This window comes from Rhinatrema bivittatum, chromosome 4, assembly GCF_901001135.1.
Source record: "Rhinatrema bivittatum chromosome 4, aRhiBiv1.1, whole genome shotgun sequence".
Classification (NCBI taxonomy): Eukaryota; Metazoa; Chordata; class Amphibia; order Gymnophiona; family Rhinatrematidae; genus Rhinatrema; species Rhinatrema bivittatum.
Window position 1 is genome coordinate 193,871,555 of NC_042618.1, and position 24,214 is coordinate 193,895,768.

At 43.2% G+C, this 24,214-nt stretch overlaps 2 protein-coding genes across 3 annotated transcripts in view; one reads left to right on the forward strand and one right to left on the reverse strand.

Annotated features, from left to right (window-relative positions):
- The window catches only part of ALAS1 (5'-aminolevulinate synthase 1), a 37,991-nt gene extending 35,477 nt beyond the window's left edge, over nucleotides 1-2,514 (forward strand). Inside the window, 1 exon segment of the mRNA XM_029599473.1 lies at nucleotides 908-2,514. Within this exon segment, the coding sequence (XP_029455333.1) occupies nucleotides 908-1,068 (161 nt within the window). The 3' untranslated portion in view covers nucleotides 1,069-2,514.
- Nucleotides 2,515-11,319: 8,805 nt separating this feature from the next.
- On the reverse strand, nucleotides 11,320-23,957 carry LOC115090413 (WAP four-disulfide core domain protein 18-like). 2 transcript variants are annotated; one of them, XM_029599476.1, is made up of 4 exons: nucleotides 23,808-23,957; nucleotides 21,835-21,975; nucleotides 12,896-13,027; nucleotides 11,320-12,288 (listed from the first exon to the last, which is right to left on the reverse strand). In XM_029599476.1, exons 1-4 carry the CDS (start codon nucleotides 23,884-23,886, stop codon nucleotides 12,272-12,274), a joined length of 369 nt encoding a protein of 122 aa, XP_029455336.1. In that variant the 5' UTR covers nucleotides 23,887-23,957; the 3' UTR covers nucleotides 11,320-12,271. The 2 variants fall into 2 exon arrangements, with proteins under 2 accessions (XP_029455336.1, XP_029455334.1); XM_029599474.1 differs by having other exon boundaries at nucleotides 11,320-12,291.
- Nucleotides 23,958-24,214: the final 257 nt, after the last annotated feature.

Genomic DNA, 24,214 nt, shown 5'->3' on the forward strand with positions numbered 1-24,214 from the left:
ATAAATCCAGACTATATTCAATTTTTCATATATTAGGCCAATAAAAGGTAATATTCTCTGTAGCTTGTCCTGATTAGTAGAAAGTTCATAATTTAAAATTAATTAGTTCAGAGAACAGTATCGGGAACTCTTTGTCAGAGACCAAGAGGCTTTATGACTGGGGGACCGGCTCAGAAGCCAGATCAGGGTGTGTGTGTGTGTGTGTACTGTCAGCACATTATCACCCTGTTAACCCTCTCCCTCCTTCAGAGTTATGGGCACAGGCTTCCACAATCACCACCTGTGAAGATAGTTTTTCCAAGACCAGGTCGGTTGCTTAAGCTCACTTTTTGAGTAACAGTGACACCTTGTGGATGCTCTGTAGATTGCCGTTGTGAATTTTTGCCTCAAGACCATGGAGTCTTTAATTTTTCCTCGACTGAATTCCTGAACATGATTCCAGATGTCTTCATCACCGTAAATGCAGGAAGATTACCTCACAGCCATGTTACTGATGCCATAATTAACAACCTTCTGCTTAAAAAAAAATCCTACAGATTTTCTCAAGTTTTTTTCTTTTCCAGTTTAAAAACATTCACTGAGACCTACTCTGATGAGTAATTTTTTTTCTTTTAAGCGTCAGACTTGCTCATTTTATACAATTCTTTCATCAGAACAACGGAAATCTTATCAGGATAATAGGATCTCATTCTACACTACCTGAAACTTTCCAGAATCTCTCGTGCTAGCCTGTAATTTTAAATGTTAAGAGGTGTGCTGTGAGGGTGACAGAAGTACACCACCATCACCCCCCCGCTTCCTCAGACATGCAATGCAATTCACTATACAGGCTTGGGAAAAGATCTGAGCACTGACTATTTATGCAAGATGTTACATGACTTTTTTCTTTTATCTCTTTTTGTAACAGACAAGTTGCTGCTCGCCTGGCAGAGCGTTGGCCTAGAGCTGAAGCCCCACTCGTCAGCTGAATGTAACTTCTGTCGCAGGCCCCTGCACTTTGAGGTGATGAGCGAGAGAGAGAGAGCCTACTTCAGGGGCCTAAGCAGACTGGTATCTGCCAGTGCCTGACAGCAACCTCTGCCACTGCTTTAGCATGGACTTTCTAGCATTGGAATATTACTGGTAGCCTTTTTAAAAAAAATGAGATTATTTATTAGGGACAAATGTAATCGGTAGTTGCTGTACTAGGCTGGAAGAAAACTTGTAGCAATTTGCTTCTTCTGAGTGTGATTTCAGTTTGTCTTAAAAGATCACCTTGTTTTAAAGAGATGGAAACCGAAGTAGTCACACAGCAGTATCCCTGAGAATCAAGCACTGGCAACTCTTGTAGCAGTAAGCACCTGCAGAATAGTCAAGGAGCACAATATTCCTTTTTTTTTTTAATTTTTCAGAAGTCAAAAAATTCTATGTATCTAAATTTGGTAAAGATTCTTCAATTATGAGGGTAACATTTCAGTAACATTTTGGAAGTGTGTTACATTCACCTTGCCTATGGAAGTGTTTAAAATAATAGTATAACAAGGTTACCTGCACTTTTATCTAGACACAATATCATCCCTTCCTCTTGATGATCTCATTGCAAATTAGCCTTGACACTGGTGAGCACCTGCGGCCTCCCATTGGCTGTTGTACATTGGCAGCAGGATGATTTCTTGGACAAGATGAAATCCATCTGTTGAAGGTCATATCTCTTGAAAAGCAGTCAGAGAATGATTCATGATAATTTACCTCACTTGCCAATAATTTCATGCAACCCCAGACTAGAAGAAAAAAAAAGAATAAGGATCAAGCACCGGTGCTAGAGTGATTGAAGAATATAAATCTGCCCCTGATGTGAAGGTCTACAGCCTACCTCCACTTCCATCACTTTTGTCTCACAGTCAGTTACACAAATCTTGCATCACCTGGAGGGAGTGAGGAGCGAGAGGTATAATTATCCCAAATATTTTAGGTAGCTGAGCTCTGCACAGACACAGGGAATAGTGCTTCTTGTTTGTATCCTGCAGATCTCATGGGAAAGCTAGGTTACACGAGGCTGCCACTTAGTAACTGGGTTTATGGATAAATATTTTTCATTAATTTTCAATAAGTACAACTAAAGGTGAGTACCCTGGTGAACTCTGCTCGATGTTCAATACCACATAGCAACGAACAATCAACAGAATCATCCCTTTACATTGTCAACCCTCTCCCCCTTCATCCTCACCCTCCAGAGAATTTTTTAAGCTTCTCAAGGACCACATGTGGAAACACCTGAAAGCCAAAAGTTGATTCTTAGCACAGATTGTTACTATTTCAGTATTCCTCTGGATTTGCTTGCTGTGATGCAGTGCAGTACAAGGACTGTGTCCTTGGCAGGTGGAAATGAAAGTTATCCCAGTGCCATACCTCCATATGTACAAAAGGAGGCTCAAGAAAACCAAACTCACTGTTATCAAAGTGGAACACTCATGCACAAAAAAGAAATAGCTGTGATTTTAGACTTAGAAATAAACATGTAGACCTGTGACATTCTAGATAGCCTGGGCTCCATTTTGTATGCAATATTACCAACGGGTAAAAAGCTCTAGATTTCTCAAGATGTATTCAGAGCTTTCAATATATATATAAGCAATTTTGAAATGTATTCTGGAATATAAAAATATACGGTTGATCATTCTAAAAAACAACATATCCCATCATAATTCCATGTATTTTCAGGCAGTCACATCATTTTTTATTTTATTTTGTATAGATATATATATTTTCTGCCTTTCCGCTACTTCAAAGTGGATTACATTCAGGTACTGTAGGGATTATGCTGAAATGTGCATAGTCAGTACTAGGGATGTGCATTCGTTTTAAACGAAATAGATTGGCAATGAAATAGTCTATTTCATCTTGTTTTCGGGGCACCCCGAAATGGAAGAAAAATGACAAAATTTCGTAAAATTAGTATTTTGAGTTAATGCACACTTAGTCCCATTAGTGCTTACTAAGTAAGAAATTAGGGAAACATGAAATAAACACCCCCGAACCATTTTAAAAAAGAAATTAAACAGATAACAACCCGAAACGAAAACAACAACACGAAAAATAAATCAGTGCACATCCCTAGTCCGTACTAATTAAGCTTAGCCTAGCCACAATTACTAACTGAAGCGCGAGTTATTAATATGAAGAGGGCCAGCCTAGGGGTCCCTGGTTCAAGTACCAAGTTGGGTCTTCTGCTTTCCAGTTTGGATGGGGCTGGGGAGATGCTGCAGAGGCAACATAATGGCCCCCAACAGTGAGTGGGTCATGGACATCACTCAGGGTGACACCTAGTGGCTGGATTCAGGGCCCAGGCTTGCAGGATTCTGGAAGGAGCCCTGGTGATTGGCCCCCAGCCCAAGACCATGGATGCAATGACCAGACCAGGTACCTTGGGGGAGATGGAAAATCCATGGGTAATTGTGAATTTATTTATTTATTTATTTTAAGTTTTTCTATACCGGCATTCGCAATAGATATCGCATCATGTCGGTTTACAATTAACAAGTAGATAGGTAACAAAAAAGGTAAGAAACATTTATCTTAATAATAATAGTAATCGTTGTAGTAATAATAATAATAAAAACATTAAACAAGAGAAGGTTAAGGTATGCAGTTACAATAAAACAAGGGAGTGATACAACTTGGAGCATAGAAAAGAAGCTGGGGATTAAATAGAGAGAACGTAAATGTCAGTCAATGTGCTTAAAGCATTAATGAATTGTCCTTGTGAGGTAGGGATATTAATTATGCGGTAGGGATATTAATGAATGAATGCTTATGGTTCCCATTGTACTAGAGGAGCAGAAGGAAAGTGCTAGGTTAAAATTAAAAGATACATGATAGAAATGGTACTGATTGACATGTACAGTAAACAATCGGTAACTAAGGAATTACTGCCATTCCAGTTATTCCAATTAAAGACCATTGTGCCCAATGGTCAGATATAAAATGTGAGAATCAGACCAGCAGTTCTCAAGGAATGATATATTGAAGTTATTTCTTATTTTTTATAGGGAGGATTTCCAAATTTGCCTCCTTCCCCCAATCGCTTATGACTTTTCAAAATACAAGAGTCAGATGTCCTCCCATGGGACTATCTTTACACAAAATTTGGTTAAGCAAAATCAAATTGTTTTGAAAATATAACGGAGGAAATATTATCTTGTTGTCATATAGCACATGCCAGCAGAAAAACATATGGCACAACTAGTCTATTCGTCCAGTTTGTGTAGTGCTTACAATTCCCATTTCGCCCTCAAAGATCCTGTGTATTTATCCCATGCTTTCAATTCAGATACCATTTTTGTCTCCATGACCGACACTGGGAGGCCGATCCATGCATTCACTACTGTCTCTGTAAAGAAATATTTCCTAAGATTACTTTGGAGTCTACCCCCTTTCACCCTTTTGGTTGAAAGAGGTTTGCTCCCTGTGCATGGGAAACATCTGAGATATTTAAATGTCTCTATCATATCTTCCCTGCCTCGCCTTTTCTCTAGCGTATACATATTTAGATCTTTAAGTTTGTCTCCATGTACTTTAGAACAAAGACTACTGACCATTTTAGTAGCCACCCTGTGGACCGACTTCATCCTGTTTATATCCTTTTGAAGGTGCGCTCTCCAGAATTGTACACAGTATTCCAAGTGAGGTCTTACTAGGGACTTATACAGGGGCAATATCATCTCCCTTTTTCTGCTGACCATTCCTCTCCCTATGCAGTCAAGCATCTTTCTGGCACCTGTTTGGCCACCTTAAGATCAGATACAATCGCCCCCAGATCCCACTATGCTTAGAAGAATTTCATCTTCAATACTGTACCTCTGTTGTGATTCGGGAGATGGACCCTTGGTCCGAGGTAGAGTTGGCACTACTTAAGAGAGTAAACCCTCTCAAGTCCCTACCGTCAGAAGGCAAAGCTGAACTCAGAAGAATCCTTGCAGTTTGAGAGGAAGTCTAGATGCAGGCGCCTTCTGCTGGTCGTATAATCCAGATGGCTGGCGCCTCCAGCTGGTCGAGAGTAGTCCCTGAGCCAAGCTCGTAGATTAGTCGAAAGCCGGTCCAAGGGTCAAAAGTCTGAAGAATGGTTAGCAGCCGGTCCAAGGGTCAAAGCCAAAAGATAGTCCGCAGCCTTTCCACGGGTCAATGCCAAAGGATGGTCAGCAGCCAGTCCAGGGGGATCAAAGCTAGAGGAAGGTTAGCAGTCGGTCCACGGGTCCAAAGCCAAAGGATGGTCAGCAGCCAGTCCAGGGGTCAAAGCCAGAGGAAGTTCAGCAGTCGGTCCACGGGTTCAAAGCCAAAGAATCCAAACAGCGGGTAGCGGAGCAGAATCAGGAACAAGCCGCCGGGAACTCAGGACACATCAACTAGGAGCCAAGAAGTTCACCTGAAGGTGGAGCCCACAGGAAGGAGCCAATACGATATCCTGTCATGGCTCCTTTAAGTGTATTGCTTCTGCTGCGTGCGCGGCTCTAGGAAGGCCTGGCGGGGGAGGAGCCAGACGCGAAGCAGGAAGCCAGCCGACGACGCGGCCATGTTCGGCGGCAGTAGGAACAGCCGTGGAAGAAACTTGCTGACGCCAGGTGCTGTCAGCGTTTAGCGGGCGGTCTGCCGTGTCGGTGAGTGGCTGGCCCCGGTCGTGGGTTGCTGCGGGCTGGCGGCCATAACAACCTCTCCTTTGAGTTTTTGCAGCCTAAAGGCATTACTCTGCATTTTTTAGCATTAAATTTCCAGTCTCTAGACAATTCTTCATGTTTTGCTAGATAAGTCCCTCATCTTGTCCACATCTTCCTGACTGTCTACCCTGTTGTAGATTTTAGTATCATCGGCAAAAACACAAACCTTTGCTGACAATCCTTCCACTATGTCGTTCATGAAAATGTTTAAAAGAGCTGGTTCCAGGACTGATTGATGAGGCACAACACTAGTAATGTCCCTCCTCCTCTGAGTATGCTCCATTTACCACTACCCTTTGTCACCTACCACTCAGCCAATTCCTAACCCAGTCAGTCACTCTAGGTCCAGTACCAAGGGCACTCTATTTATGTCTCCTGTGTGGAACTGTGTCAAAGGCTTTACTGAAATCCAAGTATTCTACATCTAGCACTCTCCCTTGATCCAACTCTCCAGCCACTCAATCAAATAAATCGATCAGATTTGTCAGACAAGTTTTACCTTTATAAAACCATGCTGCCTTGGATCTTTCAATCCATTGAATTCCAAAAACTTCACTATCCTCTGTTTTAACAGTGATTGCATTAATTTGATCACCATAGAGTACAGACTAACCAGCCTGTAGTTCCCAGCCTCCTCCTTACTCCCACTTTTATGACTAGGAACCTCTTCTGCCCATCTCCAGTCCTCCCGAACTGAATAAAGAATTTACCAGGACTTCTCTATGTTCCCTCAATGCCCTCGGATGTATCCTATCTAGCCCCATCGCCTTATCTACTTTGAGTTTGGTTAGCTCCACGTGAACACACTGTTCTGAAAATCAATTGAGGTTTACCTCTTTGCAAATCTTAATTTGTGGTTGCTTTATGTGGTCCTCCTCCAGTAACCAAGGATCAAAATTTTGTGCTGTCTAGTTCTTCTCGATATATGATGAGTTGAATTTTCCCCTCGCTCTCTCCAAATCACTTCTGAACTTTGATAGGTAATGAAGTCAGGTCCCCAAGTGCCTACCTCCACACAAAGTTCAGATCACATCAGACTGGCTGTTTAAAAATTGAAGGGGGGGAATGCACACAGACATACTCAACTAAGCTCATGTTCTTATAGAACTGAGGATAAAAATAAACCTGGTATTTATTCAAAGTTAAATCACAGCAGAAACAAATATATACATAAGCATGCATTTTTCATTTCAAGTTGCTTCAGTGAAACCAGGGGTCTTTGCCCTGAGGCATTTGCTTAGATTAAAGAATCAGAACAAATCCATAGACTTCCAGAGCCTCAGCTGTACCTGTCCTGACTAGGGAAGTGTCCACTCCAAGTCCCTTTTGAACTTCTAAAAAAAAAAAAGAGATGTTTTAACCAACTGGTCGAGCCCTTAGCAAAATCGATGGGCTTGTTGAACCATTTATCAAGAGATTATGCTAATAAAGTGTGTTGGGGATTTCCCCGGATTTCGTCAGATCCACTGCAGATTTTGCCAAGGTCAGTGATAAAATCTGACAGCTTTTCTCCCATCAAGTTCAGGTAACTCCACCAGTTTTGTCAGACTGGAGCTGTGAAGAAGTGACTCCAAACTAGTTTGCATGGCGCCCTAAGCCTCGGTCCATCAGTGAAGACTGGAAAGGAGCAATCTTTATGTCAAGAATCCTTTAGTCTTGTGAACGTGGGGATTAGATAATGAATCTTTTTTTCTTGCAAAACCATTTAAGATTCGTATTTGACCCCGGTGAGAAGAAAAACCTTGCAAACAACCCAAGAGCTCATAAAACAAATGTTCCTGGCAGCTATGACGGACTTTATTTTCTCCATTGCACATATGCTTGTCTTAGAAAATCACTGGCTCATTTGTTGCAAGATGAGGTTTTAGAGGGCGATTTATAGAAAGATAAACAGCTTTTATCTGTGAAAAAAACCATCATTGAAATTTCTCCCCTCCCTGCAGTTATAAGAATCCACGCTGCCAACAAAAAAGGAATGGCGTCAAGGGGAGGGACAATATGCACGATCCTTTCATTTTGAAGCTGTTTGTGCTGTTGTCCATAGGTATGTTGTACTCACTGTCCACAGCCACTGGGATTTTCAAAAGGAAACCCCATATGAGGCTTCCCTTTGAACATAAGCCTACAGGACTACAAGCCCTGTAGTTAGTTTAAAATTTGCCCCATTAAAGATTAAAGGCCGAAAAGCAGAACAAGTTTCTATAAAATACATTTTTTGTATGTGCATGGCATGTACTTTGTATTCAAAATCATGGCCTTTAAATACTCTCATCTGACCCTTGAGAGGTCTGCCAGTGTCCGAGTCTGTCATTGGCATTATGGTATATAGCAGACATGGAAAGAAAAGTCCCTCTAGTTCAGGGTTTAAATGAGGCTAAAGTTTAGAAGCTGTTACTCATTTGTAGAGCAACTACAAAAAGTCTCCTTATTCACACTCATTGGACAAGCATTAAACAAGGTATCTTAGTGGTTGCCTGTTAATATTTAGGGGTCCTTGTTTATTTTTTAAACCTTGAACACTAAATTAGGCCATTTCAGTATCTCAATTTGTTAGTTATTCTTCAGCAAATAGAGTGAGTCCCCGGTAAAAGTGGATTCTGACTCCTTGCAGTGTCATGCTTCCATATGCCAAGAGGCAGCCAGGTGTGAGAATATAAAGCTGGAGCGGAAAATTCCCATTTCATTCTGAGCTACAATTATTTCATTGCATTCATAGATGGAAAACCATGAGCATTAACCAATTCAGTGTCCCTCAAACAATAAACTTCATGCCTGCAATGGGAGCTGCGAGTGACAAGTTGACTTTCAAAGTCCAAGTCCTGTATTGGAGATAGAGAGACAAATGATATTAAAGTGGCATGGGCTTCTGTACCCGGGTTCTCTACTAGAGACGGAGGGATAGCTGGTCCTTTATAAAACGAGAGGTGACATTCTTATGGAGAAGAAAGGGTGGATCATCCTGTACTGAATTGGAACAGACAGTCTGAAGGTAGTCTGGTGGTGTGTCTTTAATATGGAGGTGGGGGAAAGTCAGGCCTGGATTTGGGCATAGGCAACTGCCTAGGGCATCACATTGTGAAGGCACCAAATATCCAGGCCAAAGAGGAGCCTGCTTCCACTTGCTTTACAGCAATGTGCTAGCGCACCATCATGGGCGGGGGGACACCGCAGCACTCTGCCCATGGGCACCAAAATCTTAAATCCAGCCCCGGGGGAAATAGTCCTCTACAAAGAAAGGAATCCATATCATGGCAGATATTGGGGCAGATTTTAAAAGCCCTACGTGCATAAATTCAGGAGGATTTACGCGCGTAGGGGGGTTACGCACACCGGGCCTATTTTCAGAAGGCCCGGTGGCACGCGTAAAGCTCAGGGATGTGCATAAGTCCCAGAGTTTGAAAAAATGGGCGGGGGCGTGGCCAGAGGCCTCTGCAAGGCCACTGGGCCGGGGATCGCGCGCCGGCAGTTGGCCGGTGCGCGCAAGTTACGCCTGCCTCTGGCAGGTGTAACTTGTGAAATAAAGGTATGGGGGGAGTTTCAGGCTGAGGGCGGGACAGGTAGGGGAAGAGAGGGGAAGGTGGGGGGGGGGGGAAGGAAAGTTCCCTCCGAAGCCTCTCCGATTTCGGAGCGGCCTCAGAGGGAACGGTGAAAGCCAGCTATTGCGATCCCAGGAAATGAGTAACAGGAATTAGATCTACTTTATGGGATCTGCCAGGGGCTTGTAACCTGGATTGGCCACTGTCAGAGACAGGATGCTGGGCTTGATCTGACCCAGCATGGAAATTCTTATGTTCTTAATGACTGGAAGCAGTTTCCCAGCATGCTGGTGATCTCAAAAGGCCAAATTTAGGGCCTCATTTTCCAATATCGCACGCGATACCAAAAAGGGGTGTTACTTTATGCTAATAAGCATGTGTATCGCAAATTGCGATAACAGCTATGCAACATGCTCTTAGTGCAAGTTGTGCTATTAACCCAATTTGGGCTACATTGCCAGTATATATCGTGGTTCATGATGTTTCTGGACAGCCTGTTTCAGTATGCTGCAGGCTAGGGGGGAGAGAGAGAGAGAGAGAGTGTGTCCATCAAGCTAGTTTGAGAGAACATTGCCCAAATCTCATCTTGGAGTGAGTTTCCTCACTCCGAAGGCCATCAAATCTTCACAAGAGACCACTGTTCTGTTCGTACGTCTCATGTTGAATGTGAAAGTGGCCCCCAACCCCCTACACTCATACCTAATCCCCACCTCGAGTTACTAGGTGAGCTTCTCATAGGGATACAAATACCTGTCTAGGGAAAATGCACTATAGCAAGTCTCTCTCTCTCTCTTACCTATCCTGAACATGTGGTTATTTTTTGTTGAATGATTGAGGGGATAATATGCACGTGGACAAACAAATCAAACACGTAAACAAATTTTTAAAAAGCTTTATCTTTAAGTAGATCCCCAAAGTCCGTTCGCGCATGGTGTGATGTCATTTGTGATATATGGCCCAGTCACAGCCAGTATGTGGGTCAGTGTCTGAGTCTGTCATTGGCATTATGATACATAGCAGAGATGGAAAGAAAAGCCAAGTCCCTTCCAAAGAGAATACAGCTTCCATTTTTGTTCTACAATATTTTTCTTTATTAAATAATCTGTAAATGTATGGACTTAGAAAATATGGCAAACATTTCAATTACAAAATAATCAATCTCTTTCTCGACAATAAACTAACAAAGCACTGCTTTGTACTAAAGGAGAAACATAAAAATCTCTTCCAAACAAAATATGTCAGATCTTGTAAGACATGAAAATCCAGCATTCTGAGTACAGATTGGGTAGAAAAGATGTCATTAACATTAGCATATCTAATCCTCGTCTGCAAATATTAATCATCTCAACAGTCTCAAATTCTCTGAAATAAAAGCTAAAAAGGGGCTGCAGACAATCAAAATCTGGGTTTTCCATTTCATATACCATATATACCACATTTATTTCAACCAGGTGTCCACGTTTGCTCTGTTGGGGTTTCTCTAACATTTTGCTACAGGCCTGGATGCTGTCAGGAGGTGTGAAACAAACAAGCTCTCCCCTACCCCTACATTCATACATTAGCCCCTAATAAAATAACCAATAGATACAGGGGAAGAGTGACCTAGTGATGTCTCAGTGTTTCATATCCAGGCTTCTTCCTCCCTCCTTTGCTGAACTCCTCCGCCAAATATAAAGAAACATTCCCTTTTTTGCCACAAGTCGTCCATCATCTGCTGTTACACTGGGTTGGAATTTGTTCACTAAATCAGGAGGGAGGTACCCAGACAGCCTGTTTCTTTGCAATGGATAGCGAATTAGATGGGGAGTAATTTCTTTTTTGCATGCAACAAAAATTCTTATAAAAATGTAATATTTGAGTTCTATGAAGTACCTTTGATTATATATGACCCTTATTGCAGTGAAAGCTGAAATTTTGTTAAGCAGCTGCATGGGTGTTATAATGGTCCACTTAATCTCCAAGAAATGCTTAGTACAGATATTGGATTGTGATAGAAAAAAATCAAATGTATCAGGTGCTCTTTGCTGGTTGTATATAGTGCATTTGATTTAGGGACTCTTGTGGTGGTGATTTTAGCATTAATTTTTTGTTATAAAATTGTATGCATAAGCTTATGTATGAAACCCATTTTTCTGCATAATTTTATGCACACAAAAGATAGCCATTCTGGAAGAGGGGGCAGACTTGTGATTTATATGCATACTTTGGATTTTAAAGAGCATGTGCATAAATTAACAGGCACGAGTTACACCCTGTAAAGAGCAAGTGTACGTTTATGCAGGTCCGTTTGTATGCGTTTGAAGATTATCCTAAGTAAATGCTCTGAAAATCAGCATAACTTAAGAGTTTTTGAAATGCATAATAGATACATTATCACTGGTGGAAGTTACAAAAGTCTTCTCAATAGTGGCTCAGGGGGTAGCAGGTTGAGGGGTGTGTGAGCTCTCCCTGTGTTGCAGTACAGAACTGTCCCTTGCTGAATGTGATAAGACCTCTTTAGGAACTCGCTTACTATCAGCCTCTTAGTTGAGGTAGTAAGAAAACTTGTGGGGCCCAAGGACATTGGGAGAAACCTTTCTGGAACTAGGGCTTGTCAAACCTTTTTAATGGCACAGTTAGAAGGAACTGCCTTTGGCTTCTTAACTTCTAGCAGTACGGCCCCTCGCCAATTATTTAACCTCATACAGCATGTGTGAGATTGGGCATATAAAATCAGGAAAGGGAGCATCTCCCCAACACACAGTCTCTCTCTTCTGACCCACAGGCGAGGAAATCATTCTGCCATTGTAAGCGATATTGGAGAGGTTCTACAGAAGAATTGCTCTGTGTTTTCCAGCGTGCATCACCATACTTGTTATAAGTGACAAGGCAAAGAAACTGTTTAAGACCATTGCAGATCCACACTGGTCCTGCTGACTGCCTTCATGCAGGTACGGGACATGACCTATTTCATGCATGACAGAGTTCAACTTCCTCCACTCCACCCTCCTGGGACTGGTGATGCTTCCTGTGAGTGGAGATTCTTCTGGTCAGGCATCGCACTCATTAAGGCTGTGTCACCTCTGCTGGGAAAGATAGAAAAAGTGAAAACAAGGATGCAATATGAATTCCACAGAGAGACAAACTCTGGCTAAGAAAGTGCAGCACTAACACATTGCCACTGTATGCAATTTGTTATAATGTACCCTAGTTTAGGGCACTGAATATATACTGAAATAATAATAATAAAATTCTGGGACCTAAGCAATCCATCAGAACAAAGAACTTGCAAACCCATTCTATAAACAAGGAACAAAAAAATCACTATTTTCTGATTTTTATCGATAAATTCGTTGGTTGAAAGCAGCAGTGTCTCCTGCTTATGACAAATTAAAACAATGCAGGTAGATTAAACAATAGAAACTAATGGAACCATTTTCCCCCAGAGTACTACAGCAGGGAAAAGAGTTTAGATTTTAACTAGGAAAATGTCTGTCTGTGTCTGTGTCCATGTTCCATGCAGGCTCGAGGTCTGTATGAGATGTCTTGAGCTTCTCCTAGCGTATGCTTCCCTTATGGGTCTTCTGTTGATATCCTTTAAGGGATTAGACATGTGTAGGCTAAGATTTATATATTAGATGCAATATATCCCAATGCTCAGATATGGCTAAGGTTATACAGGGCAGTTACCTTGGCATGAAAGCTTAGGACATCCAGAGCTGCAGCACTTCAGGGTGCCCTGGCACTCGCTGTCGGAAATGCACTGGTTCACACGTGGGCACAGTTCTGCATCAACTGCTGCTGGGCACAAACCAGGTTTATCTGAAACAGAAATAGAAGAGGGATTTATTTTATAGAACAGAATGATCATGACTGGATCTTTCAGAGGACTGGTGAAGGGATATAAACTGAATCTTCAACCTTTAGGCCACAATGCTACGTGTCAGGTCAGCACAGACTATGTTTTATTAGTACCATTGGACTATAAATATTTATTTATTTGAAAAATGTGTATACCTCCTATCAAAAATGTTTAGGTGGTTTACAGTAAAACAATCATAATGAATAAGACATACAACAATGACCAATTAAAACACACAATAAAATAAACAACCATAATGTCATTAAATGATATAAGAAAATATAAGAAACAAAGTAAAAGATAAAGAATCCTTCCCACCCTCTACCCCACCATAAGACACGAGAAATCATTGCTCTTTGATCTTTCCATTGCATATTACAGAATGAGAACATTAAAAGATTCCTGTTGCCATCCCAGCTTTCACTGTGGGTTTAATTAGTCGTATGTGGGTAGGTCTGAAGCTCTGAGTTAGCATTGATAATAAAGATTTTCAGCTCTGAGTGACCGAACCCAACATAAAACCTGCAAATTCCCAAATTACTACATCATGGGAGTTTTTATTGTTTCCTTAAATTTTCTTTTTTATTTTACTCACAGGTTTATTTCTTTATCTTTTGTAACCCAATAAGTGCACGTGATCTGTAGCAGACCACCCATTTGTCAGAGTGTACTCTTGAAGTTTGTGAACACAGAACATCTTAGCTTAGCTTTGTTGCCTTAGACATCCCAGAATACTCATGCAAGATAAGAGAAGCCTCTTATCATATAACTAGAACCTCCCCTTTACTACTGTTCTATGGCCAATGCAGTGGAATTTGCCTCTGTTCATGGAATCTCAGTAAACTGCCCTCCACTCATGCCTGGTGCTTGCTCACTTCCTCCCTCTGACTGCCACTGCTCTGTTACCCCTGCTGGGCCAGTGGCCAATGCTCTATTCATCTCCCAGAGACAGGGCAAGACCTCAACAGGAGCTTGAAGGAGTGCAGCTCTGAAGTTAGGGACCAGAATCTTTGTTTCTAGATTAGCTGGGCAGAAAAGAAGTCTGGCTCGGAGAGCTCTAGGGGCCACACCCCTGGGAAATGAGATTGGCTGAGGCTCAGTTTAAAAGGGTTTCTGGAAAGCAGAAAGCTGTTAGCAGCAACCCAAAGGCTGCCTCTTGCTACAGAACCTGCTACTTCCAGGATTCCAATTCCTGGCCTGTAAATCAAGCATCATTGTGAACTTTCTACTGACCTCAGCTCCTGTAAGTCAGCTTTTGTTCAAGCCTGCTTCATTGTGAATCTATCTCTGACTTCAGCTTCTGGCCTGCAAAGCTATTTTTATTTATTTATTTATTTATTTATTTATTTATTTAAAACTTTTTATATACCGCACTAGGGGTAGTAGTCTATCCATCTTAGCGGTTCACAAGAGTTATAACATGCACAATAGCGTCATACGTAACATAAAGGTCATAGCATAGCTAGCTTCCAAGTTAAGCCCGCTTCCATGTGAACTGTTCCTGATTTTTGTTCTTGGTCACCATTGCAGTTTGCTACTCAAGCCTGCTACTGTTCCTCTGTGAAAACTGTCAGAGTCCTGTCTCCAGCATGTCCTATCCCCAGGCCAAGTGCCTCTTAACCCTGTTCTATATCTGTGAGTATGAGGAGGGCAGAAACCTGATACCCAGGCTGTGGAGAAGGAGGGTGAGAAAGGTCAAAGAGGGAGTGTCATTAGCACCTCAGAAAATGTATAGAATTTTGTAATTGCAACTTGAAATATACAACTGTATTTATAAAATGTGACAATTTCTTTTTCAGATTTTTCTGTAGAGTCAATCTACGGCCAGAAAGGAAGTGGATGTGAATACCTAATTGGAAAGACCAGCGAATAAAAATATCTGCTATTCATAGCTGGGGCAGAGGCTGCACTGGAGGCTTAGTAGGAGTGAAATGGGTAATAGTGAACTTCTGATCCATCTGCCCTGAGCTGTACAATGTATTAGCTGATTCATTTCCTTATTCACAAGCCTCGTTATACTTTTTTGAACTTGCAAAGTCTCTTGGCTGATATCAGGGAAACTGCAATGAGCATGCTTTGCTAAAATATCAGCACAAACTAAGGGCAAGAAGCCAAAAATGCCTGCCTACACTTCAGTCTCCACACTGCTTCATTTGCATACTCTCTCAAACACTTATTCACTCTGATTCCATAGGAATCAATGGGGAAAATCCTAAAGGTGTACCAACTTACTGAGAGCAAATGTCCACACAAGGGAGCTGTTTCTCATCTTAAGAAATAGCAAATCATATCTGGCTACACATATTGGAGTAGAAAAGTCCCCCTCAATCCACAAATAGACATCAATAATCTACTTCATGCCCTTGACAAATCTTAGAGTTGCTGTAATTCTTGATTCTCATGATGAAGTGAATCTTTATTGGTGAGGATGGCCAATGATATGCCATGAGATTGTCTTATGTGTGACAATAGATGTGCCTATTATGTCACAGAAGGAGAAGCAAGGCAGAACATGATAGCCTGTGCACATAACCCTATCGCTTCTTCAGGTTAACCATAACATTGAAATAAAACCAGGAAATAGAAAACTGATTGCTAAGTACTGATGTGTTCAAACACCAACAATGGTAAAAGGCCACTTTTCAGAAAATAAAGATACATACAAAGGAACATTTCTAAACCAGCCCAGGTTACTATGACATGTCAAGTTAACAACCTCACCTGAACATAGGTGTTTGTGAAAATCATATTCTGGAATATTTCTTTGTTACTAGATTTCAATACATCAATGGAATGCAGGACATTTATGAATCACCATATTCCCCTAACAATCAGCATATAAGGAAAACAATCCCTAAATGAATCAGAACTGAGCGGGTCATGCAAAAGACCTCTCATGATGCAAGCAGGTAACATAAACTCATCCACTGCAAACAACTTGTTTTAAAGCTGGCAATTCCCTTGAAGGCACATCACATCAGTGTGAACCTACTTTGGGTACTTGCCAGGAACTTGTAACCTGGATTGGCCACTGTTGGAAATAGGATACTAGGCTTGATGGACCCTTGGATTGACCCAGTATGACAACTTCTTATGTACGTATTTCAACTAAGGAGAATCGTTTAATTTTTTTGTGAATAAAGAGCAGAACACATATGAAAGTGTCACCTGGAACTAAAGGAGTCTATTACGCATGGACGGTGCACATACATGGGTCCAAAAAAACCCCCCAAAAAACAACCCCTGACATCCTGAAAATCTGGTGTGGATAGGACACCAGGCAAAAAAGTTATTAGGGAATACAAAGACATATGGATCTCACATGCTTTCAAGTCAATTTGTTCTAATACATCCCCCATTATAGAGATTTTTTTTAGGTGCTCTGAAGAATTATCAAAGACTGGCCTTTGTACACCATATGGGAAGTATATGGGAGCTTGGAGAAGGGACGGCTGAGGGGGGATATGATAGAGGTCTTTAAGATCATGAGAGGTCTTGAACGAGTAGATGTGAATCGGTTATTTACACTTTCGAATAATAGAAGGACTAGGGGGCATTCCATGAAGTTAGCAAGTAACACATTTAAGACTAATCGTAGAAAATTCTTTTTCACTCAACGCACAATAAAGCTCTGGAATTTGTTGCCAGAGGATGTGGTTAGTGCGGTTAGTGTAGCTGGGTTCAAAAAAGGTTTGGATAAGTTCTTGGAGGAGAAGTCCATTAACGGCTATTAATCAAGTTTACTTAGGGAATAGCCACTGCTATTAATTGCATCAGTAGCATGGGATCTTCTTAGTGTTTGGGTAATTGCCAGGTTCTTGTGGCCTGGTTTGGCCTCTGTTGGAAACAGGATGCTGGGCTTGATGGACCCTTGGTCTGACCCAGCATGGCAATTTCTTATGTTCTTATGTTCTTATGAGCATAGGTCCAGTCCTGGCCAATGACCTCCCCCATGAGCCCCTGCAGCCAGGAGAAGTTGGGGGAGAGGCTACAGATTCCTTAGGAGCCATTGGTGGTAAAAGTTTTTGAAAGCTCCAGCTCTGATTCTAAGTGAGTTGCTTTGATTAGATGGGTGTGTGAGTAGCTGGTGGTCCGGTAGCATGCGGATTACGCTGCGCTTGATTTCCAGGTCAGGTCTATTGTTTTCTTTGCCCTGGACTAGTTAGGGCTCAGAATCCTGTGGATGCTGCAGAGGCTGCATTCACAGCCCATGAGAGAAAGAAGCCCCAGCTAGCACATAATAGTGACAATTAAGAACATGCCATGCTGGGTCAGGCCAAGGACCATTGAGCCCAGCAACCTGTCTCCGACAGTGGCCACTCTGGGTCACAAGTACCTGGCAGATCCCCAGTAGTTGATCTATTTCTTATATCACACTCCCAGGGATAAGCGTTGACTGTCCCAGTCTGTCTGGCTAATAACTGGTTATGAACTTTTCCTTCAGAAACTTGTCCAACCCTCTTTTGAACTCTACTATGTTAGTTGCTTTAACCACATCCTCTGGCAACAGATCCCACAGCTTGATGGTGCACTGAGTGAAAAAATACTTCCTACGATTTGTTTAAACTGCTGGTTACTAGATTCATGGAGGGTCTCCTAGTCTAGACTTAGTGTTGTTTGAAAAGATACATAACTGTTCTCTATTTACCCATTCCACCCCACTCATGATTTTATCACCTCTTGGTCCTCTCTTCTCCAAGATAAATCTGTTTACCCTTTCTCCATAAGGGAGTTTTTGCATCCCCTTTATCATTCTGGTTGCTCTTTTCTTTGTGTCTTTTCTAGTTCCACTATATCTTTTTTGAGATGGGATGACCAGAGCGTGAAGGAATAAGGGTTCACCCCCAGCTCTGAAGACCGTCAGAGGAAAAGGGGGGGGGGGTATTTCTGTCAACCCTGGGCGGTACCGGGTAGCACTACCTTAAGGAAGATGGAGAGAGTATCCCTGGGGGGGGGGGGGGGGGGGGGGGGAGGATGGGACCAGCTAACTGGATAGGTCCTCCTCAGGTAGGAGGGACACCTTGGAAGGTCCTATGGCAAGGAAGGGGCAGGTCCCACCTCGAGGAGGCCAGCGAAGGGCCAGAATCACCTGACCTAGCGGGGAGGAGCTACAAGTGGAACCGGAAGATGAAGAGTAGGAGATGGAGTTCATACTGGCAGGAGAGGGCTGCAATTGTTCTGTGCAATTGTTCTGTGCAATTACCCCCATGCCTTCTGCTAAGAGCAGTAACGAGAAATCTTTCTTGAGAGACCTTGTAGCTGGATTTAGTAACTGGAGTTAAGGTCCATAATTGCAGGGTTCTGGAATGAGTGCTGGTGCATGGACCACAGCTGAAAACTATCTCTGCAATGACTGGGCTAGGTGGTTTGGGAGCTGGAAGCCCAAAGGAGCAGGAGGAAACTTCCAGGCCCACAAAAAAAGCCCCATGTGAGCATCACACACTTACACATGAATGACTGCACACAGCTCTGAAGAAGAGAGAGAGAAAGCAGGATTGTATTATTTAAAGCCATGTTGTATGACCATAATAAAAAGTGCACAACTTTTATTGCACAAATTATAGAGCTATAAGAAACACACAAGTTTAGGGTGATAAGGGAAGGAAATTTAGTGAAAGCCAGAAATATATGAAGCAAAAGAGTCAAGCAACAAGAAAGTGGATATTTTGAATATACCCTGCTTTAGAGTGGTATTTCAGTATCACTGTTAGAAAAGAGAGTTTTCTGATTTATTTATACAGTAAGGGTTGCACATGCCAGGCTTTGTTAGTTCCCCACAGCAGGCTCTACCCCGCTCCCTTCTCCATCCCAGGGCTCCACTCTGTCCCCGTAACCTTTGTTCTCTGATTAGATCTTCTGATAAGATAGCAGGAAGGTTGGCACCAGCACTAGAAAATGTTTTCTTAGATTCTTAGCTAAGTCCTCTGGAACAATGAAAGTGGCTCCTGTTTTTCTGGTTTCTTGTGGATTTCATTTCATTCCTGACTTGAGTCTGGTGATTTAAGATCCTGAAAACTCCTCCTGCATAGTGGCTCCCACAACTGTGAAACTTGGTAAGTCACTGCTCTACTTCTGACCCTTGCAGGACAGTAGGCAATCACCACACTGATATGCATAAATCACATACCTTAAACACAGGAGACTTAAAAAAAAAGGAAGTGTATTGCTAAGAAAAAGGTGCATGTCTTTTATTCCCAAAAAGTGGAACTAAATCCAGTACACAATATTAGGACAATACAGTAGAGAAACCTGGGAATAAAATTATCAAAGCCATGAAACGAGTAAATACCATATTGACACAAATATAAGACAAGGGATTTTTTGGAATGTGCCTTTATAGAAATCTACCTTGTTTTATATTCACAGCCAAGTGCTGTGTGGTGCTGAAGAACCAGTAGCTTTAAGAGCAGCCTGAGACCACCAGAAAACTTGTGACTTCCTGCCAGGCCCAAACACTCTTCTCTCCCACCGGTAGATTTAAGGAAAGTGTATAGCTATAGGAAAACCTGCAGCTCCCTGCTCAGCCAAATGCACTTTTCTCCCAAAAGACATCTTACCACCTCCAATCCTGCCCAAGCACAACATCTTATGCCCACTATTCTTGGCCTCTCTACCATCTTTATCCTCCCTTCTGCTACTGGCATCATCATTCCCATCCCCTCTGTTGTCCACTCCTATGGTCATCTCTAGGGTTGCTAACTTTTCCAAAGACCAGGATTGGACACTTGAGTACCAGGGGGTGGGGTGAGGGAATGGTACCCCTTCATTTGCATACATTTTAGATCCTGCCAGTAAACTGCCTAAACAGTGTATGTATCTGCAGAACCACTGGGAGCTGAGGGCTGTGCTATGCACCACCTCCTCTCCCTCTGCTGTCCAGTCACAGCATGGGAAAGGAGGCTCCAACCTGCCTTATTCTTCCTCCATCTAAGAGGCTGTGGGAAAAGGAAGGATCCACCTGCAAAGCTGGACATTTAGTGTCCAGTCAGTACTTCTGACTGGACATTGTACAGAATGCCTGAAAACCTGGCTGTCCGGTCCAAAACTGGGCAGTTGGCAACCCTAGTCATCTCCCTGCTCAACTTGTGGTACTGCACAGAATTTGATTCAACATTGGATGACTGTATTTCTCCACTGCAACTACTCCTTCACCCAGGCAGCTCCTCACCACACTCAGCCACCTTTCCTCATGAACCACTGTTGACGTGGCCTGCTCCAATCTTTCCTGGCCCACCAAATAAAATGGTCACACACCAATCTCTTGCTACGATGAGCTCACTTCCATCTCTGCATGCCTAATATTTGTTTGGAACTCTGGTACAGCATGGGGATATCAAACTCTGGTCCCCAAGGACTACAAACAAGTTCAGACTAAGGCAGTCATTCCCAACCTAGTCCTCGAGGCTCAACCAAGCTCGGATTTTTAGAATATCTCAATGAATATGATGAGATATCTTTAGACAGTAAAAGCCAGAAAGATGCTTGACTGCATAGAGAAAGGAATGGTCAGCAGAAAAAGGGAGGTGATATTGCCCCTGGTCAAGGCCGGTTCAAGGCTATTGGGCGCCCTAGGCGACTCTTGTGCTGCCACCCCCCTCCCCCAGGTCATGCCCCCTCCCCAGTCGCGCCCCCCTCCCCCACCTGTTTCGGCATCGACTGCGTGCTTCTTAGGGCGCCTAGCTATAGGGGGCGCCGAAGAGCAGCCACGTGGTGCTGCAAGCGGGGCCTTTCCCGCTTGCGACAAAGAGAAAGAGAAATAGAAATGGTGCCAAAACAGGTGGGGAGGGGGTGGGGAGGTGTGACACTATGTGCTTCTCAGGGCCTGAGAAGTACATAGTCTCTATTTCTGTTTGCCGCAAGCAGGATAGGCCCCGCTTGCGGCACCACGTGGCTGCTCTTTGGCGTCCCCTACGGCTCGGCGCCCTAGGCGACCACCGAAGTTCGCCTAATTGACGCGCCAGCCCTGCCCCTGGTGAGACCTTGCTTGGAATACTGTGTACAATTCTGAAGACCGCACCTTCAAAAGGATATAAACAGGATGGAGTCGGTCCAAAGAGTGACTACTAAAATGGTCAGTGGTCTTCATTCTAAAGCATATGGGGATAGACTTAAAGATTTAAATATATATACCCTAGAGGAAAGGCAAGATAGGAAGATAATAAGATATGATAGATTTTCAAATATCTCAAAAGTTTCCATGCACAGGAGGTGAGCCTTTTTAAATGAAAAGGAGGCTCTAGAATGAGGGATGATGAGATGAGGTGGAAAGTGGGCAGACTCAGGAGTAATCTTGGGAAATATTTCTTTACAGAGAAGATGGTGGATGTATGGAACAGCCTTCCACTGGAAGTGGTAGAGACAAAAACAATATCTGAATTCAAGAAAGCTTGGGCTAAATACAGAGGATCTCTAAGGAAGTGATACTAAATTAATTGGATGGATGGGCAGACTGGATGGGCTATATAGTCTTTTTTGCCATCATGTTTCTATTTTTCTATGAGACTGCAGTGTAGACATATGTCCTGCAGTTTTATTTTGGATACCTGGAAAACAGATTTATCTAGTGAGCATTACAGACCAGATAAGGAACCACTGGTTTAAGGTTTAAATATTGGACTGTGACCTTTACTTCTAAGCATCGAGAGTGATTCCCTTAACTGAGCTGGTAAGAGATCTTTTTTTCTTCCCCTCCCTCATATTGCTCTTTACCCCTCCTGCCCTATTAATTCAGCCTGTCGCAGAGTCATATGCTAAAAGTGGTCCTTACCATTAGGAAGCTGGCATAAAAGTCCATCACATCCTGTCTTGCAGCATTTCATATGCTTTGCACAATCAGAGTCAGATTTACAGCGCTCATCACAGTTCCCTAGTGCCATGTCTTTTGGTATTGGGCACACTCCAGGATGTTCTGAAAAGAGAAGCATTTTAAGATGTAATGTTTCAATATCACGATGAGATCTTATCCTGAAAAAGAAAAATCCTCCAACCACTCCTCAAAAAGCTCCTCTTAGCCTGGAGGATCTGAGTGAGCAATAAACAGGGGGGCCCTGCCAAGATCACAGGGAAGGACCTAGAACCCTAGGGGGAATCTAAGGAGCTAATATGGAACCAGGGCTTTTTCTTCCAGCATCAGGCTGAGAGATACAATCAGGAAGGACATAACGAGGCGACATCCCTGCAACCCCAAGTTAACCCTGTCCCCTGCAACCGGCCAAAGAGGTCATGGCATAAACTTCCTCCTTCCCACTGGCAGGAGGCCTAAGAGAGCAGTGCTCTTACCTGCTACTGCCTCATCTGCTGGCTGCTATCTACCATCTGAATGCATGGGACCTGCATGGTCAGACATCAGATAGCAGTGGACAGAGGCAGCAAAGAGTAAGAAGTACTAGTTTCTTTTCTGATGCTTGTGGATGGGAAAGGGTAAGATCAAATGGGAAGAGAGAGAAGACATCAGAATAGGGGGAAGAGAGAGAGAAACATGGATGGTGGAAATGGCGGCAAGGAAGGCACCAATGCATGTACGTTGGGGGGAGGAAAGAGGAAGGAAGGCAGCCGTCGGGATAGAGAAGCACCAGTGGGAAAGAGAGTGAGAGAGGAAAAAGATCAAATGGGGCTTGGGAGAGGAGAGGGGAGAGAGGAAGGCACTTGTGTGTTGAGGGAAAGGGAGGAAAAAAAAGAGTGAGTTAACTGATTGGGAGGGGGTGGGAGGCAGTGTCCAGGGAGAAAAAAGCAGCAATGGGAAGGAGCGGAAAGGAAAGAGAAAAGCACTAGTGTGGCCTTTCCTCTCATCCCCCCCCCCCCCCCCCTTCCTCCTTACTGATGCTTTTTTCCCTCTCTGTCCTCCATTTCCCCTTGCTGGTCCTTTTCCCATGCTATGATGGTGGCAGATGAAGCAGCACCAGGCAGTAGAAGGCAAGACGGGAAGGGGGAAGAATGGCACTGATGCTGAGTTCTGAGGCTGGCTCAGGAATGGCTCTGCATCTTAGTACCAGCACCTTTCTTTCTAGAAAAAAAAATGCACGGTGTGGAACCTTTCAAGAGAATGTACATCGAACATTCCAGAAAGTACAGCCTAGGACCTGGAACCTTGGAGTCCTGTTAGAGATATTACCAGAACCACTCCATACTGCACAATACCAGTCCCGAAGTTAAAAGTATACTTGCAGCCTAGTTACTAAGCACTACAAAGAAAAGTATACAGCAACATTAGACAGGCTGGCCGGACGCCTGCATGGCAATATCCAGCACCATCATGCAAAAATGTTTGGGTCTGAGATTTGCTTTCACTCAGGTCAGTATTGAGAGAATTGCAAGCTCGGTATAAGCAGGGAGAGGAGGGGGAAGGAAGTATGGATACCACTCTCTAGCAAATCCCACTGGACCATGCCCTATAATGAGAGGCAAGGTTTCCTGAAGGACCCTGTGGTTTCACTGCCATGAGAAGGAAGGGGGTCACCTTAGCTCAGGCACTTTTGTGTTCCCAATTTTCATCTCACAGTGTGACAGGACGACATCTGAAGAAGGGAAACTACCTGTTCTGGAAAGCTCACGTGCTACAACTTCTTTGGATTAGTTTTATCGCAATCCAATAAAAGACATTAGCAAGTTTGCAAAGGCTGAATTAAGATACAGAAAAGCTCAGGAGTCTCAGTCTATAAAGCCACAAATGAGGGGCCCTCAAATTCAGGTGATGGAAGACACAGTTCCCAGAGTCCTAAAGACATCAGCCCGTCCACTCACCTTCAGTGGCAGGGTAGGAGTCTGCGAGGAGGGTGAGCAGGGCCAGGAGGAGGCTGATGCTGGCTGCTGCCTTCATCATGCTGTCCGGAGTGCAGTCTGAATCTCCAGCACTAAGCCAGCGCAGTATTTTAAGCGCTGCAGAGGGAGTGGGAGGGGTTGGCTGGGACTCCTACTTCATTCCATTCCACAATCAACCTCCTTCGGGCACTTTTCTTGGCCTTTCTTTAAACCAGGAAGTGGGAATTTCTGGAATGTCTTGCCCCAGAGATTTCTCAGCAGTGCCGGTCTCTTTTCCGAAAGGCACAGAATGAAGCTCTATGCTGAGATCTATGTACTGTGCAATATATACCGGTAAACTACAGGGATTATTTTTTGGGAATACATGTTCATTGGGCCATACAGACTAT